The sequence below is a fragment of the Myotis nattereri genome, assembly GCF_964212035.1.
Source record: "Myotis nattereri genome assembly, chromosome: 15".
In the NCBI taxonomy this organism is placed as follows: domain Eukaryota; kingdom Metazoa; phylum Chordata; class Mammalia; order Chiroptera; family Vespertilionidae; genus Myotis; species Myotis nattereri.
The window spans coordinates 56,397,726-56,416,215 of NC_138090.1; the positions used below are offsets into that span (position 1 = coordinate 56,397,726).

An 18,490-nucleotide genomic window follows, 5' to 3' on the forward strand; every position below is an offset into this window, starting at 1 on the left:
CCCCAGCCCCATGTTACCCATGTACCGGCACACACACACACACACACACACACACACCTGCCCCCTGTACACGCGAACAGCACATCTGGAAAGACGCCACACACTGGGACCGCAATCCGCACAGCACAGACTCAGGGCCCCAGGAGGCGAGGGCTGGGCACACACTGGGCTTAGCCCCCGGTCCCAGACCCTCCCTGGACTGGGACGTTGTTTCTCTCATTCTCTTTGTTTTTTTAAATATATTCTTATTGATTTCAGAGAGGAAGGGAGAGGGGGAGAGAGAAACATCAATGATGAGAGAGAATCATTGATTGGCCGCCTCCCGCACGCCCCACACTGGGGATCGAGCCCGCAACCCGGGTTTGTGCCCTTGACTGGAATTGAACCTGAGACTTTTCAGGCCACAGGCCGACGCTCTGTCCCCTGAGCCACACCAGCCAGGGCGTTTCTCTCTCATTCTTCATGGGGCTGAGGACACGGAGGTGGTGGAGGCGGTGAGAGGCCTCCCATGAGCCTTTCCTCCCATAAACAGCACTCCCCACCGCCTTATTTATTTATTTATTTCTATTTTTTCTTAATCTTTACCTGAGGATATTTTATTTAATTTTATATTTTTGATGATTTCAAAGGGAGAGGGAGAGAGAGATAGAAACATCAACAATGAGAGAGAATCATGGATCGTCTGCCCCCCCCCTGGACACCCCCTACTGGGGATCGAACCCGCAACCCGGGCATGCGCCCTGATCGGGAATAGAACCGTGACCTCCTGGTTCACAGGTCGACGCTCAACCACTGAGCCACGCCGTCCGGGAGAGAATATATTTTTCCATTGATTTTTTTTTCAAGTTTCAAATATTTATTGATCAGTGTAAACCCCAACACAACATACCAACAGGTTTTCCTGCATGGGGAGGGGACCTCTTCCCTGGGGAGGTGGGAAATTGTGCGGATGGCTTCTGGAAGGCCTTCCTGGTAAGCAGCTTCATGGTGAAACGTTTCCTTGAAAAGCCTGGACCTTCTTCTTCAGTTTACTGTCATCGACATTCCCCGCGTAGAACTTGTATTGCTCACTGGGACCTGGTTTGTTCCTGGGTTCTGGGTAATTCTTTTGGTCCCCGCAGAAGCCTGGATTGAACAACAGCAGGCGGGTGACATACAGCGCCGCCCCAGTACCGCCAGCTCCGATAAATACAAAGAAGGGGATCGTTTTAGAGAGAGTGGAAGGGAGGGCGAGAGACGGAGAGAAACACTGATGTGACAGAGACGTCAATTGGTTGTCCAGGGATTAAGCCTGCAACCGAGGTACGTGCCCTCGACTGGAATCGAACCCGGACCCTTCAGTCTGCAGGCCGATGCTTTATCCACCGAGCCAAACCGGCTAGGACTGAGTGTGTCACTTTCTGAAGCTGACATGGCTTAAGGCATCGGTTCTCAACCTGTGGGTCGCGACCCCTTTGGCAGTCGAGCAACCCTTTCACAGGGGTCGCCTAAGACCATCCTGCATATCAGATATTTACATGACGATTCATCACAGCAGCAGCATGACAATTATGAAGTTGCAACGAAAATAATTTTATGGTTGGGTCACAACATGAGGAACTGTATTGAAAGGGCCAGAAGGTTGAGAACCACTGGCTTAAGGTTAATAAGGAACATGGTTGGTGTTAATAAGTGTATAATGGATTGTATGAGCAGTCCGTTCACAAAGAACCTCAGGAAATTCAGCGTTTGCACCCGATTCAGACATGTGAGGCCATTATTCCCACGGGAAGAGGCCTGGGGGGAGCCCAGCCATCTTCTCCTGATAGACCTTATCAAAGGCTTCGCTCTGGGCCACTGTGAGCTGGTTTTTCCAGTCGCCAGCGATTCCTGTCAAACACGAAAACATGAGTCCGATCAGATTCAGAAATAAGGTCTCTCCTGCATGCCCCCCACTGAGAACCGAGCCCGCAACCTGGACATGTGCCCTGACCAAGAACCGAACCATGACCTCCTAGAAGATCATAGATTGACGCTCAACCACTGAGCCGCACCGGCCGGGCTGGTATTCTTGCTATAGATTGAGACTCCTGAATCAATCTCCTTTCCTTTAAATCTCCACCTGTGGCTGGCGTAGCACCCAACAACACTACCCAGAATTTCCAACTTGCAGTTTCCTTGACGTAGGATGCTCTTCCCTTGGGGAGCCCAGCATGGTGTCCAGTGTCATCTTCTCTTCAAGTTCGCCCCAGCCACTCGACCGTAAAATCCAGGCTGTGCAGTCCACACCCCCATTCCTCGTGTGTTGTGAGCATGTTTGGTCTTTATCACAGGGGTCTCAGCTGGAGCTAAGTCACAGGTCTTTTCCGTCCTGTTTCTCTCCACAAAGATCCTATGGTCAGGCTTGTTTTGGTGGAATAGATATTCCCATTGTCCATATATGTGAGGAGATTGTCACTCTACCTATGGAGGGTTCATACTAGCACTGTGCATGGAAACTCTTTATAGAAAACTAGAGGCCCGGTGCACGGATTCGTGCACCGGTGGGGTCCCTCAGCCTGGCCTGTGGGGATTGGGCCAGACCAGCTCTCCGACATCCCCCGAGGGGTCCCGGATGGTGAGAGGGTGGTTCTCGGGTGATGCACCCCGGAATCGGGCTCCCTCCTCTCTGGTTTCGGGTGTGTAACCTGAGAACTGCAGCTGCCAAGTCACCACAGCTCAGCAGCTCCTGCATTGAGTGTCTGCCCCCTGGTGGTCAGTGTGCGTCATAGCTACCGGTCGGACAGTCAAATGATCAGATGGTCACTTAGGCTTCTATATATGTAGATAGGAGTGTCATCTACATGAGGAGGAAATGGGCGGGACCAGATAATACACAAGAAATGTGTGGCTCATCAGCAGGCCTTCTTGGTGCTGAGTTTTCACTGCAACCTAATAAATGCCCCAAATCCCCGCTTCAGCTTATAAAGTCAGGTCCCGCTTATGTGATCTGTGTACATTGAAATATTTTCCTCATCCCATGTCTTAGGGCATCAGTAGAAGCTGGGAAGCGTTCACTGTCCGTTTCATCCACATCTTCAAGTTAGAACCCCTCTCTTACCTTTTCTCAGAAAACATGCTTTTCTGTGATCCATAAAGATATCGGAGAGTAGAGAGAAATTGCTCATTTTGTTGTCTTTCATGGCCTGGAAGGTTACATTCTTGAGGACCGAGTCCAGTTCTTCTGGGCTTAGCTTCGTGCCCAAGAATTGGCTGACCTTCTCTACACTGGCTCTGAGGTCCTAGAAGGAGAACCACAACAGAGAAAACATGAAATTAAAGTACAACAGGGGAAAGGGGAACAGGGAGAGACAGGGGAGAATGCAGGTGAGGAGGAGACAGAAAACGAAGGAAATCAGGAAGAGGGTGAGCCCGTCGTGTTCGTCTACCCATGGTGGGCAAACTGCGGCTCTCGAGCCACATGCGGCTCTTTGGCCCCTTGAGTGTGGCTCTTCCTAAGCCTTAGGAGCACCCTAATTAAGTTAATAGCAGTGTACCTACCCATATAGTTTAAGTTTAAAAAATTTGGCTTTCAAAAGAAATTTCAATCGTTGTCCTGTTGATATTTGGCTCTGTTGACTAATAATGAGTTTGCCGACCACTGGCCTAGGAAATGCGCGGTCTGAGTGCATGCGTGCGTGCGTGAGTGATGAGAGGGTTATCAGCAGATGCTCCTTAGAGAGAAATACAGCGTGAAATCCCGGTGAGCCCCCTGCTTCTCATGCCGACCGACACTTCCGATGAATATTGATGTAATGAGTTTGTACAGGAATCCCTTCCTGTCAGTCGATCTGGAACATGGAACTCCTTCCTGCACCCGTTGTAACGCAGTCAAGCCTCACCTGTCACTTTATCCTCAACTGACATTGCTCCTTGGTTCCCAGATTTAAAAAAAAAAAAAAGATTTTTATTGATTTCAGAGCAGAAGGCAAAGGTATAGAGAGATAGAAACATCAATGATGAGAGAGAATCATGGATCGGCTGCCTCCTGCACGATCCCACAACACCAGGCATTGCCCTGACCCGGAATCGAACCGCGACCTCCTGGTTCATAGGTCGATGCTCAACCACTGAGCCACAGCTGCCGGCGGCTCCCAGATTTTTGCCGTAGAATCGTTGACAACCCCCTGTACAGTATAGATGTTGTTGAGCACTCCCTCGGTGCATGCATTAAATGTTGTAAAAATACATAAATTAGAAAAGCTGAGGAAGAACATGTGCCAACTGAAGGTTAATAAAAAAAGAAAGAAAGAAAGAAAGAAAGAAAGAAAGAAAGAAAGAGAAAGAAAGAAAGAAAGAAAGAAGAAAGAAAGAAAGAAAGAAAGAAAGGAAGATGAAAGAAAGAAAGAAAGGAAGGAAGGAAGATGAAAGAAAGGAAGAAAGAAAGAAAGAAAGAAAGAAAGAAAGAAAGAAAGAAAGAAAGAAAGAAAGAAAGATGAAAGAAAGAAAGAAAAGGCAGCGACCCTTATTGGTCACGTTTCTGGGATCAGCTCTGATTGAAAGCGTCGAAGGGAAACATTGAAGAATGGAGGGGAGGAAGACAGCTGAGAAATGGGGTTGGGGAGAGTGACATTTTGGGGGACAAGAGTTACCTGATGCAGCTCCTCATATGAGATCAATAGGAAATTCTGTTTTCCTCTCATCTGCAGCCAGCCGCCAACGTGGTCAAACCATGAGCCATATGGCACTGCCAGAGAAGCGAGGAGAGAGGTGACTCGTTGATGATTCTGCACTTCGTTGCCTGGGCAACTCTGCTGGTGTTACCCACGCCTTAGGAATTTTCTTTTTCTCTCTCCTTTTTTTATTGAACGATGTTGCCCTTCAGCGTGTCTTTGCTTTCCCTTTTTACTCTTATTTTTTTTTTTATTTTATGAGCAAGTGACTCAAGTGCTGGAAATTCTCTTCCTCTCATTTGCATAAGAAATAGAATGCTAGCTCAGCCAGAATTCTAGCTCAGTGGTTGAGCCTCAACCTGTGAACCAGGAAGTCATGGTTCGATTCCGGTCAGGGAATATGCCTGGGTTGCAGGCTCAATCCCCATTAGGGGGCATGCAGAAGGCAGCCCATCAACGAATCTCTCTCATCATTGATGTTTCTCTCTCTCGCCCTCTCCCTTCCTCTATGAAATCAATAAAAATATATTTTAAAAACTAGAATTTTACATTTATAGCATGGATGGCTGAGCTCTATAGCCTGAGTGCTCTATAGGATACTATAAGATGAGATCCAGATCTACCTACGATAAAATGATTTTGAATTTTGAAGAGAATTTCTTTAGGGAATGAAAGAGCTAAACTTAAATTCCACCTAGTTTGAAGTCGATGTCTTTGTTTTTTGTTTTTTTGTGTGTGTTTTTTTTCTGTGAATAACGAGATGCCATACACTGTATGCCAAGATGCCAAGAATCCAGGTTATAGGTTTCATGACACCGATGTCATATTGTCGGTGGTTGTATCAACCATGAGACAGTGAGACCTGAAGGCGAAGGGCAGGAACCCCACCTCATTTTGAGTCCAACTCACCATTTCCTCGAAGGAACCATTCAAAATATTCTTCAAAGGAGTTTGGATTTTTGGTAATTTTCAATGTCTTGTGGAAATGATAACCGGAAATAATCACATCTCTGGGATTTCTCATGATGTAAATAACCTTAAATGAAAGAAAAAAAAAACCACAAAATAACAAGAATAAGTGTACCCATTTCCCCTGCTCAGGATTTGGGCCAATGGAGAAAAACCCCACTCCCATTGACGTGTTTGGCTAGAAGTTCATCTTCTCTACTTCACTGATTTAACAGAATTCATGGAGAACCCGCTGTACAGCAGGCATTTACTTAGGCTCCAAGAAAGGAGCAGACTCTCCGACCGGTAGGTTAGCTTGCTGCTGGGGTCTGGCCAATCGGGACTGGGCGAGATGGGCCAGACACGCCCTGGAGCCCTCCCTCGGTCCCTTCCCGGTCCCATTCATGCATCGGTGGGGTCCCTCGTCCTGGGCTGCGCCCTCTTGCAATCCGGGACCCCTCGGGGATGTCAGAGAGCCGTTTCTAGCCTGATCCCCGCCGGCCAGGCTGAGGGACCCCACCAGGGCATGAATTTGTGCACTGGGCCTTAGTATGAAAGTGACATTACATTAGGAGCTCACCTTGGCCTTGGACGTGAAGAATGACTTAGGGAAGAGGTGCACGGGGAGGTGGGAGGCGTAGGAGCGTGGGTCTTTCTGCTTCTTGATCAGTTCAAGCCCCTCAGGGGTCTCTATCCAAGGGGAACGTTCCCAGCTGACCACAGACTGCACCCAGCTGGGGTCTCCCCTGGTGTGGATCAGATTGATGATCTCCTTTATCCAATTGGTTCCTGGATAAGGAAGAGCAGAGCGTTACCTCCTTCAAAGGACTTTTGACCGCACCGTGCCATCTGAAAGATAGTGTTATTTCAGTAAGGACGCCCACGTCCATACATCCAACTGGTCGTTTGTTTCTCATCTTATTTTCCTTTTAGTCACATTTCATTGATCCTTCGTTCTATTTATTTTTTAATATATTTTTTATTGGTTTCAGAGAGGAAGGGAAAGGGAGAGAGAGAAACATCAATGATGGGAGAGAGTTATTGATCGGCTGCCTCTTGCATGCTCCCTACTGGGGATCAAGCCCACAATCTCGGCCTGTGCCCTGACTGGGAATCGAACTGGGACCTCCTGGTTCACATAGGTTGACACTCAACCACTGAGCCACACTGGCCGGGCTACATCTGCACTCTTATACTTGCTTTATACGTATGGGTCCTGACCAAGTCAACAGGAGAAAGCATTGTCTTGCTCAAATATCTGTGAAGTTCACACACTAAATATACTGTCGAACCACTGCACAAATGCCCCTCTGTAACAATGGGGAATTGTGACCCACCCCACCATTCTTTTGAATTGTTTCTGTACTCCGACTAATATGTAGTTTGTACATAAGCAGCATCCTATATAATAAAAGCCTAATATGCTAAGTGTCTGGTCGTCCAGTCAACCAATCAAAGCGTAATATGCTAATGATATGCTAAGGCCACTCAACTGCTCACTATGATGTGCACTGACCACCAGGGGGCAGACAGTTGACCTGTCAAACAGTTGCTATGACATGCACTGACCACTAGGGGGCAGACGCTCCAACTGGTAGGTTAGCTTGCTGCTGGGGTCTGGCTGATCAGGACTGAGCAAGTCAGGCTGGACATGCCCTGGAGCCCTCCTGTGGTCCCTTCCCAGCTGGCCAACCTCCTGCGTCTCTCCCCACTCCCGATTGTGCACCAGTGGGGTCCCTCAGCCTGGCCTGCGCCCTCTTGCGATCCGGCACCTCTCAGGGGATGTTGGAGAGCCAGTTTTGGCCCAATCCCGCAGGCCAGGCCGAGGGACCCCACTGGTGCATGAATTTGTGCACCGGGCCTCTAGTGTTTGTATAAGAATCCTAGGAACTAACTTGAGAAGATACAGATGCCAACTTTCACTCATCCCAGATCCGGGAGATGTGCTGACCTGCAACCGTATATAACAGGATGATGAAGAGCAGGACGATGCATACCATTCCATCACTTGACCAGGGTCAAGGTCCTTATAGGAATGGACTGTGCAGGCCCGCATGTAGAGAACTTTTCAACCTCCTCCTCTTGATGTCTTTGTTTTGCTTTCCCTCGCCCACCTTATGAAAACCTCTCTGCCTGAACTGAGGTGGGGAGATGGGCTTTGGACAAGAGTCCCCCATCTTCTTGAGGTGCTGGCACTCAAATAAACCCCTTTCCTTTTTCACCAGCACCTGTCTCAGGAGTTTGGCTTTTGCGGCACCAGGCAGCTGAATCCGGGTTTTGGTTACACTTTCTTAGTAATTACATTATTTATAGTTAACATTCCTTAGTCAAAACGGTAATGTCTTCATACCCCCAAAATGTAGTACCCCGGCCCAAATATCTATGGTGCCATGACTCAGAAACGCTGCCTAATTCTACCAATTAATACATCCCTTTGAACCCACTGCTTAAATATTGCTTGGTTCTCATTTCTCTGTCACTATCCTAGTGCTCAACATAGTAGCGTTCCATTGAGCCACCTACTGACATACTCTTGTCACATTTAATCTGATCTACTGCCCCCTACGTATCCTTTGCTCTTAAAATTTCATCACCGGGAACACCTACTGCTCTTTGCTCATGTGCTCTCGTCTCTCTGCTGTTTAAATGTTTTTCATAGAATTCCATTACCTTTGGACAATTTCCTAATTCCTTAGTATGAATTTCAGGTTCCGTGTTAATTTTCCATTGAAACACATTCATTCTCACCTCCTGCGACTCCCGGTCCCTACTCTCCATGATGTTTTATTAGGTTCTTGACTAGCCCTCGGTGTCTCTCAAATATGGGCCACATGTAACCCAGCCTGTTCAGCTCTCTCCTCAACGCTGACAAAGTCTCTCCTTGGGACCAAACTTTAGTCAGACTCCTCCGAGCTATTTTCTTGACCAGATAGAGACGTTGGCTTTCTGTGCCCATTATTGCTCAGCCACATGTAGCAAGACTCCTGCTGAGTCAGTCATGAGAATCCTCCCACCCCAGATAGCGAATTATGGTCCTTAACTGGTAACCCAGTTCCCCACCTCCTCAGTTTCTGAACCTGCTTCCTTACCTGACTTGGGGTAGGACAGTGTGATGACATCTTCATCCCTCACCACGAATTCATTCTGCAAAGACCTCAGGTCTCTAATAGTAGTTGTGTGGAAAGGGATCCCTTCAATCCACAAGTAATCTGTCGCCATTCCAAACCGCAGCCTTCTAAGCTTGGTCTGCGTGGTCTGATATCAGCAGCAGAGACGGCCGCTTTGCTTTCTTGTTCTGAGCCAGGTCGTAGATAAAGGGAACACTTCTTGAATAACAGCTACGAAACAAAGGGTCAGCTTGAATAATCATTAACTCAGAATATGTTCTGAGAATTCAGTGATGAATTGCATGAGAGCAGAACCCAGAGGTTTAAAAACAAATAGAACCCTAGCCGGTTTGGCTCAGTGAATAGAGCGTCGGCCTGCGACCAAAGGGTCTCAGGTTCGATTCCGGTCAAGGGCACGTACCTCGGTTGCCAGCTCCTCCTCAGCCAGGGCCCTGGTCAGGGCTCCTGCAGGAGGCAACCAATGGATGTGTTTCTCTCACATCGATATTTCTCTCTGTCTTTCTCTCTTCCACTCTCTCTAAAAATCAATGAAAAAATATCCTTGGGTAAGGATTAAAACAAAAACAAGCAAAACACACACACACAAATAAAGAACAAAGAAGTGGGGGTGATTTTTTTTTTCACTTGAAAACAATTTCCGAGAACATAAACTTGATGCTTTTCCCCTGCCACATAATTATCTTCTTTCTCTGGATTTTTTTAATCTCAGGTTCCATAGCTAATTATCTACTCGGTTGAGAACACATCCAATTGGAGAGTGTGTTGAGAGCCCATTAAAATGGTGATTTTATTGGTAGAAATGGGTTAGATTCATGTTCTATTTGGCCTGTTTTAAAAACATGTAAGCCATACTCACCCTTGACTAACGTTCATGAATGATGAAATTGGTAGAATATTTAAACCTTTTTCTAGCATGGAATGAGCTGATACTTATTTCCTTACCCAATTTTTCTCCTTTCAAGAGTTATATACGAGTACTAGAGGACCGGTGCATGACATTCATGCACTGGGAGTGTGGGGGGTCCCTCAGCCCGACTTGCACCGTCTCCAATCTGGGAGCCCTCAGGGGACCCCTCTCCAATCTGGGAGTTTCTGTCTGTCTTTGCAATCCTATGAGCGAATTGTCTGAGACCCTAACTCAGTTTGGTTTGTTGCTCACAGAATAATAGAGGTTTGATTTTTTTTCTTTGCTTCATTAGTCGAGATTTCCTGGAAGTTTTAGGATATCTTCCCTTTAATTTTTTTCCTAGACACTCCGATTTTACTTATGTCTCTCACCTTTGATTTCCCTCCATCCCCCACCACAACAGTAACTTGCCCCAGGCTCACTTTGCTCTAGTGCAGTGGTTCTCAACCTTCCCAATGCCGCGATCCTTTAATATGGTTCCTCATGTTGTGGTGACCCCCAACCATAAAATTATTTTCGTTGCTACTTCATAACTGTGACTTTGCTACTGTTATGAATCATCATGTAAATATCTGATATGCAGGATGTATTTTCATTGTTACAAATTGAACATAATTAAAGCATACTGATTAATCACAAAAATAATATGTAATTATATATGTGTTTTCCCATGGTCTTAGGCCACGCCTGTGAAAGGGTCGTTCGACCCCCAAAGGGGTCGCGACCCACAGGTCAAGAACCACTGCTCTAGTGTCTAGGCGATCCGTCTGCCACCAGAACTACGATTCCCAGCATTCCTGGTGCTCCCCGTGCTGTGGGCTTCTGCTTCCGGTCCTGGGCTGTTATCAGAACTACTGTTCCCAGAATTCCTGGTGCTCCCTGTGCTCTTGGTTTTCCCCTCCTGCTCTGTCTCCATCCCACAGCCTCCCACTCTGCCAAGTCCTCCAAGTCGCCAGCTCTCCCTCTCTGTTCTCTGCCTGGCGGCTTGGGATGGGGGGCGGGTGTGTGGCTCCCTCGGTCGCTGGGAGCGACTGAGGGAGCCATGACCCCCCCACCCAAGCCTCTGGCTCTCCCGCTCTGCTCTCTGCCCAGCGCCTGTGTATGCAAATTAACCCACCATCTTTGTCAGGTTAATTTGCGTACTCACTCCTGATTGGCTAGTGCGTGTAGCAGAGGGATGGTCAATTTACATGTTTCTCTTTTATTATATAGGATAGGCTTCTTGGCGGCTGAGACTCAGGTGGGTCGGCCAAGACTGCCTGAACCCAAATGAATGTCAGCTGGAAACCCAATAGCTTTTTTAAAAAATATATTTTATTGGGTTTTTTCACAGAGAGGAAGGGAGATGGGTAGAGAGTTAGAAACATCAATGAGAGAGAAACATCGATCAGCTGCCTCCTGCACACTCCCTACTGGGGATGTGCCCGCAACCAAGGTACATGCCCTTGACCAGACTTGAACCTGGGACCCTTGAATCCACAGGCTGATGTAATCTCCTCCCCTCTTACATTACATACATCAATCCTCTCTCCTTCACATTTATTGCTGACTCACTCAGTGCTAATTAGTATACACTGTGTTTTTCATACTTTATCTCACTTTATTTTCTTTTTAATATAATTTTTTAATTTTTCAATTACAGTTGACATGCACTATTATATTAGTTTCAGGTATTCAGCATCACAATTAATCATTTATATAACTTACAAAGTGATCATCTTGATAAATCTAGTATCTACCTGACACCATACATAGTTATTACAATATCATTGACTACACTAGAGACACAGTGCATGAATTCATGCACCAGTGGGGTCCCTCGGCCTGGCCTGCGGGATCAGGCTGAAACGGGCTCTCTGATATCCCCCAAGGGGTGCAGACTGTGAGAAGGCGCAGGCCAGGCCAAAGGACCCTACCGGTGCACGATCGGGGCCAGGGAAGGCCTGCAGGAGGGCTCTGGGGCATGTCTGGCCCATCTCACTCAATCCCGATTGTCTGGACCGCTGCAGTAAGGTAACCTGCTGGTCAGAGCATCCGCTCCTGGTGGTCAGGGCACGTCATAGTGAGTGGTCAAGGGGCCTTGGCATATCATTAGCATATTATGCTTAGATTGGTTGAACAGACGACTGGACAACCAGACACTTAGCATATTAGGCTTTTAATATATAGGACTAATGACTTTATTCCCTATGTGTACTTTATATCCCATGACTTTTCCGTGACTGCCCATTTGTACTTCTTAATCCCTTCACTGTTTTCATCCATCCCCCACAACTTTCTCCCATCTGGAAACCGTCAAAACGTCCTCTGTACCTATGAGTCTGTTTCTGATCTGCTTGCTTATTTTTTTAAGTTCCATAAGTGAAATCATCTGGCATTTGTCTTTCTCAATCTGACTTATTTCTCTCAGCGATGCCCTCCAGGCCCATCCAGGTGGTTGCAGATGGCAAGATTTCATTACTTTTTATGGCTGACTAATATTCCATTGTATATGTATGCACCCTTCTTTATCCATTCATCTGTTGATGGACACTTAGGTGCTTCCATATTTTGGCTAGCGTATATAATAAAGCGGTAATATGTAAATTGACCATCACACCCTCACACAAGATGGCCGCCCCAAGTGGTCAAAGATGGCCGCCCCATGTGGTCACAAGATGGCCACCACAAAATGGCTGGCAGGGAAGGACAGTTGTGGGCAATCAGATCAGCAGGGGAGGACAGTTGAGGGTGGCCAGGCCAGCAGGGGAGGGCAGTTAGGGGTGACCAGGCCTGCACGGGAGGGCAGTTGGGGGGCAACTGGGCTGGCAGGGGAGGGCAGTTGGGGGGGATGAGGCCTGCCGGGGAGGGCAGTTGGGGATGATTGGGCCAGCAGGGGAGCAGTTAGGTGTCGATCAATCAGGCTGGCAGGGGAGTGGTTAGGGGGTGATCAGCTGGCAGGCAGAAGTGGTTAGGGGCAATTAGGCAGGCAGGTAGGTGAGCAGTTGGGAGCCAGCAGTCCCAGATTGTGACTAGGATCGGGCCTAAACTGGCAGTTGGACATCCCTCGAGGGGTCCCAGATTGGAGAGGGTGCAGGCTGGATTGAGGGACACCCCACACACACAGTGCATGAATTTTGTGCACTGGTCCTGTAGTTGTAAATAATGCCGCAATGAATATATGGGTGCATATTGTCTTTACAATTTAGTGTTTTGGGTTTCTTCAGATAAATATCCAGAGCTACAATTCCTTAGTAGGAACTGCTGATCTGCATGCTTAAATGCCTAAAAGAAATTTTTATTTATAACCTTCATTCTTCACTCAGAGAACCATGGTGGATTCGAGATCTGGAGCAGAAACAAAACTGTGTGAAACACTGAAAGCAAGGAAGAGCTCAAAATATAATTGTATGTCCATGTGCTTAACCAACTGTCTGGGCAACTCTTTATCCAGTCAGGTTGATACATTAAGTTCACCGACACAGATACCACAAGAAAAGGGGAAGATTTTTAAAAAAATATTATGACACTACTAGATGCCTAGTGCACAAAATTTGTACACGGGTAGGGTCCCTAAGCCTGGCCGGTGATCAGGGCCAATCTGTGGGGCGATCAGGTATCCCGCCCCCCCCACTGGCACCCGCCTTGGCTGGCCTGGGGGCAGCTCCTGTGTTGAGTGTCTGGCCCCTGGTGGTCAGTGCATGTCACAGTGACTGGTCGTCCCACCGGTCATTCCGCTGTTCGGTTGTTTTGCATATTAGGCTTTTTTGTTATATAGGATAATGGTGGGCCACCGGCTACAGGCAGCCTCCAGATGTGTTTGGCCAACAAAGTACTTGCAAAACAATTGTGATTCGTGCCCATCACTAAAAATAGAGACACGATTCACAAAAATTGGGATTAAAGAACAAAAACAAAAAACTAACCACGTGGCAGCACTTTGCTAAAGACCTGGGATGGCTCCCCAATCTGTCACAACCACATGGCTCTCTAGGTCTCCAAACCAGCCTCCCTCATGGTCACCGGTCGGACCCTCCCTGAGCTGAGCTTGAGAACTCCGCCAAGAAGCAACATCCTTCAGTGCTCTGAGGAGCAATTGCAGGATGTAGCCGCCAGGTGGCACCATGCTGCGCTGTTTGACCACTAGAGGGTATGCGAGTACTTCCCACCGCTCTCAGGAAAGCAGGTCATCTCCTGAGGTCCTACTGTGTGTTGAGAGCCTGGGGTGTTATTTCCTCAGATTCTCACAAGTACACATAGTGTGTATACAGGGGTGCCTTCACGAGGCAGATGAGGGGAGGCAGGCTCAGAGAGCAACATTGCGACTCAGTGTACCCATGTACAAGACAGGGCAGCACGTCTCTGGGCTGCCAAAACGTCTCAGTGAGAAAACTATGGGTCAAGTGTTGGCAGAATTTCTGCTGAGTCGCGTGTGCTCAGCAAACGGTATTTATCATTATCAGATGCATTAGACCAGCTGTCCGCCCCCCACCCCCCTCACCCAGGCTCTTTCCAGCACAGAGGTGAGACCCTCGCTATGAGCTGGTCTGTGGCCACTGAGAGTCAAGGCTACACTTCCCAGCCTCCCTGGCATCCAGTGTTCTGGGCTATGGGACATAGACAGAGGGATGTAGCTTTTCACCCACCTTCACCCAATCTCTCTTTCTCACTGTCTATTTAGGTTGCACAGCACTTGTCCAGGCACTGTCCCTGGGATGACCCCTGCCCTGTCTCCACTCATCTGCCTTGTGAAGGCTTACTTGAGCATGGTCCCCTGGGGTCCTGTCCTTGTCACAGCACGTCTCACACTCTTAGGGTTGTCCATTCATTGGTCTGCCCCACCCCTGCCAACACCTCCCCACTCCAGCTGACACCCTGACCTCAGGGCAGCCACAGGGAGTCCTAGGAATGAATGAGGAGCTACTTCCGGGTCCACAATTCCTGCTGTCCACCTGGGCTGCACAACTGGGGGGCCCCTTTATTTATTTCTCCCCCTCTCCCCCCAGGTTTATCCAGATATAATTGAGACACAATTTGATGGACTGGTTGCTGCAAAACATTGCAACTAGTTTGGACCAGACCATGCCATAATTTAGTGGTTATTTCCACTTTTATGTTCCTTAATAAATGGGGAAAAAAGAATATTGTAACTCTCTCAGGTGTCTCTAGAGCAGCGGTTCTCAACCTGTGGGTCACGACCCCTTTGGTGGTCAAACGACCCTTTCACAGGGGTCGCCTAAGACCATCCTGCATAGCAGATATTTACATGACGATTCATAACAGTAGCAACATGACAGTTATGAAGTAGCCACGAAAATAATTTTATGGTTGGGTCACAACATGAGGAACTGTATTTAAAGGTCCAGAAGGTTGAGAACCACTGCTCTAGAGCTTCTGATTCTTCTCACCTGACCTTCATGACTCTTGGAGTAGAGAACTTATAGCCAGCTATAAAATTTCATGTTTTTTTTAGTAAGACCTGTTCTCTTTTTTTGATGGAAACTGGCCCCGTCCAGCACCCTGGCTCACCTGCCTCCTTCTTCCCTGTATGTTTGCATCCTTAGTAAGTAGCCCTCAGGACAGTGAGGTTCTGGTGGCATCAAATAATCTCGGGAACAAAAGCCTCGGGTCTGTTGACCACAGAGACACAGAGACAGAGTTCCAGTGAAACTATTAGAGATGATACTGAGGCTGCCCTTGTATTTCAGCTCCAGGCCCAGAAAAGTGGTAAAACAAGACTAAGTGACACTATGGCTGACATCAGGGACAGAAGCAATGACCAACTACCTCTACCCTAGCCCTAACCAATCAGTAGAGACCACTGTGCTGACCATGATTGCGACTCCCTTGGTCACCATGATTCATGATTTTCCCCCTACAGAACCCATCTTCAGGGAGCCATCAGGGAGCCAAGTCTTTAAGCACCAGCTCGCCTGTGACTGGGCGTGAGGCACTTCCTAAAAATAGACCCTTACTTCTTTGCTGCAAACTCCTATTCATCTTATTGGGCTTTGATGTGTGCAGGCAAATGGACCCCTTTAGTTCAGTAACAGTTTTGGCGCCCAATGTGGCGCTCACTTTTGCCTGTGGATGTGTGTTCCCCTGGCCCAGAGCTAGACACAGGGCCCCACCTAGGAACTGCCCAACCTGTGGTGTCAGAGGCAGAGGCTGGATGGCAGTCCATGACTGGCCACCCCTGACCTCCAGCACTATTTTTATTTTTTCAGCATAAGAAATAAGGAATTGAAAAGGTCTAAAAGCTAACAAACAAATAGAAACAGACTCATAGATACAGAGAACAGACTGACAGCTGTCAGAGAGGAGGGGGTTAGGGGACTGGATGAAAAAAGTGAAGGGACCAAGCAAAAAAACAAAATCCATAGACACAGACAACAGTACGGTGATTACTGGAGGGATAGGAAGGTGGGAGGAGTTAGAAGAGGATAAAGGGGGCATAAATGGTGATGGAAGGAGACTTGACTTTGGGTGGTGAGCACACATACAATATACACATGATGTATTATAGAATTGTAGCCCTGGCTGGGTAGCTCACTTGGTTAGAACATCGTCCTGATATTACAAGGTTGTAGATTTGATCCCTGGTTAAGGCACATACAAGAAGCAACCAGTGAATGCATAAGTAAGTGGAACAGCAAACTGATCTCTCTCTCTCTCTCTCTCTCTCTCTCTCTCTCTCTCTCTCTCTCTCCCTCTCCCCCACTCTCCCCCCCCCACCCCCTTCGACTGGGGCTGACCAGCAGACCCTGAGCGACGGATAAATGATTACTCTGACACATTTCTGTGAAAGAGAGGGCTAAGGGACTGTTTGGTTAGAAGAACCAAACATCCCCATTTACCTGCCTCCTCAGGCTTTTATTGTAACAACAGCTTGAACTAAAATGAACTTTTAGACACTATCAGCAGGGTAAGCATCCTTGAAAAGACACATGCGTCTATAGTGTTCTTTAAGCAAGGATGTCTGAAGACTAAGCATAAAGATTCCAGTAAACACCTGGGGGCTCAGGCTTGTTTGGAAAAGTCAAGGCAGGGGTGGCCACGTTCAGCCAACTCCTGTCCTGTGCACCCTCTCTCTCTCTCATCAATTAAAAAAAACCAACAGAATAGGGTTGCTCTGAGGAAAAAAGGGGGGCATTCCTTTTGTTAACTATGAAATGAAAAGTTTCATTTACAACTTAAAAAAACAACAACTCCCATTTACCATTGCAACAACAACAAAATAAGATACCTAGGAATAAACTTAACCAAAGAAGTAAAGACCTATTGTCAGAAAACTATAGGACATTGGAAAAAGAAATAGAGGAAGATTGGAAGAATTACCATCATTAAAATGTCCATACTACCCAAAGCAATCTATAGATTCAATGCAATCCCTATTAAAATACCAATGGCATACTTCACAGTATTAGAACAAATACTTAAAAAATGTATATGGAACCAAAAAAAGACTCTGAATAGCTGCAGCAACCTTAAGAAAAAGAGCAAAGTTGGATGGATCACAATACTGGAATCAAACTACTGCAAAGCCACTGTAATCAAAACAGCCTGGTACTGGCACAAGAACAGGCATATAGACCAATGGATCAGAACAGAGACCCCAGAAATTGACCCACACTATTACGGTGGGTTAATATTTAACAATGGGGGCAAAAACATACAATGAGGTAAAGACAGTCTCTTCAACAAATGGTGTTGGGTAAACGACAGACACATGGAAAAAAAAGACGAAACTAGACCACCAACTTACACCATACATAAGAATAAACTCAAAATGGATAAAAAACTTAAAAATCCTAGAGGAAAACATAGGCAGCCCAATATCAGACATCTCGTGTTGCAGAATTTTTGCTGATACATCTCCTAGGTCAGTGGTCAGCAAACTGCGGCTTGTGAGCCACATGCGGCTCTTTGGCCCCTTGATTGTGGCTCTTCCACAAAATACCACATGCGGGCGCGCATATACAGTACCATTGAAACTTCGTGGCCCATGCGCAGAAGTTTGTTTTTTGTGGAAGAGCCACACTCAAGGGGCCAAAGAGCCGCATGTGGCTCGCGAGCCGCAGTTTGCCAACCACTGTCCTAGGTCAAGAGAAACAAAGGAAAAAGTAAGCAAAAGGGGCGACATCAAAATAAAAAGCTTCTGCACAGCAAAGGAAACCAGCATCCAAGTGAAAAAGGAGCCCAGTGTATGGGAGAACATATTTCCCAATGATACATCTGATAAAGGGTTAATTTCCAAAATATACGAAGCACTCATACAACTCAACAAAAGGAAGGCAACCAACTCAATTCAAAAATGGGCACAAGACCTGAATAGACACTTCAGCAAAGAGGACATGGTATTCCACAAATGAGTGATATTTATCTTTCTCCCATTGGCTTATTTCGCTTAGCACAATGCTCTCCAGGTCCATCCATGCTGTAGAAAATGGTAAAAGTTCCTTCTTTTTGATAGCGGCGTAGTATTCCATTGTGTAGATGTACCACAGTTTTTTAATCCACTCGTCTGTTGATGGGCACTTGGGCTGTTTCCAAATCTTAGCTGTGGTAAATTGTGCTGCTATGAACATAGGGGTTCACATATCCTTTCTGATTGGTATTTCTGGTTTCTTGAGCTATAGTCCTAGAAGTGGGATCACTGGGTCAAGTGGGAGTTCCATTATTAACTTTTTGAGGAAACACCATACTGTTTTCCACAGTGGCTGCACCAGTCTGATGAATATATTTCTAAACAGATGACTGTACCGTGTACAGTGGGGCCTTGACTTACGAGTGTTCCGACTAACAAGTTTTTTTGAGATACGAGCCGTCTCTCGGCCGATTTTTTGCTTTGAGTTGCAAGCTCAAAAAAATTCGGGTTATGAGCCAGCCTCAGAAAC

At 47.0% G+C, this 18,490-nt stretch overlaps 1 protein-coding gene across 1 annotated transcript; it reads right to left on the reverse strand.

The window, feature by feature from the left end:
• Nucleotides 1-1,756: 1,756 nt before the first annotated feature.
• Nucleotides 1,757-8,798, reverse strand: LOC308530520 (sulfotransferase 2A1-like; the record flags this gene model as incomplete). The annotated part of the gene is made up of 6 exons (XM_081107232.1): nt 1,757-1,869; nt 3,080-3,260; nt 4,611-4,705; nt 5,541-5,667; nt 6,160-6,368; nt 8,669-8,798. The coding sequence occupies 6 exons, from the start codon at nt 8,796-8,798 to the stop codon at nt 1,757-1,759; spliced, it is 855 nt and encodes a 284-aa protein (XP_080963358.1).
• Between the last annotated feature and the right edge of the window lie 9,692 nt (nt 8,799-18,490).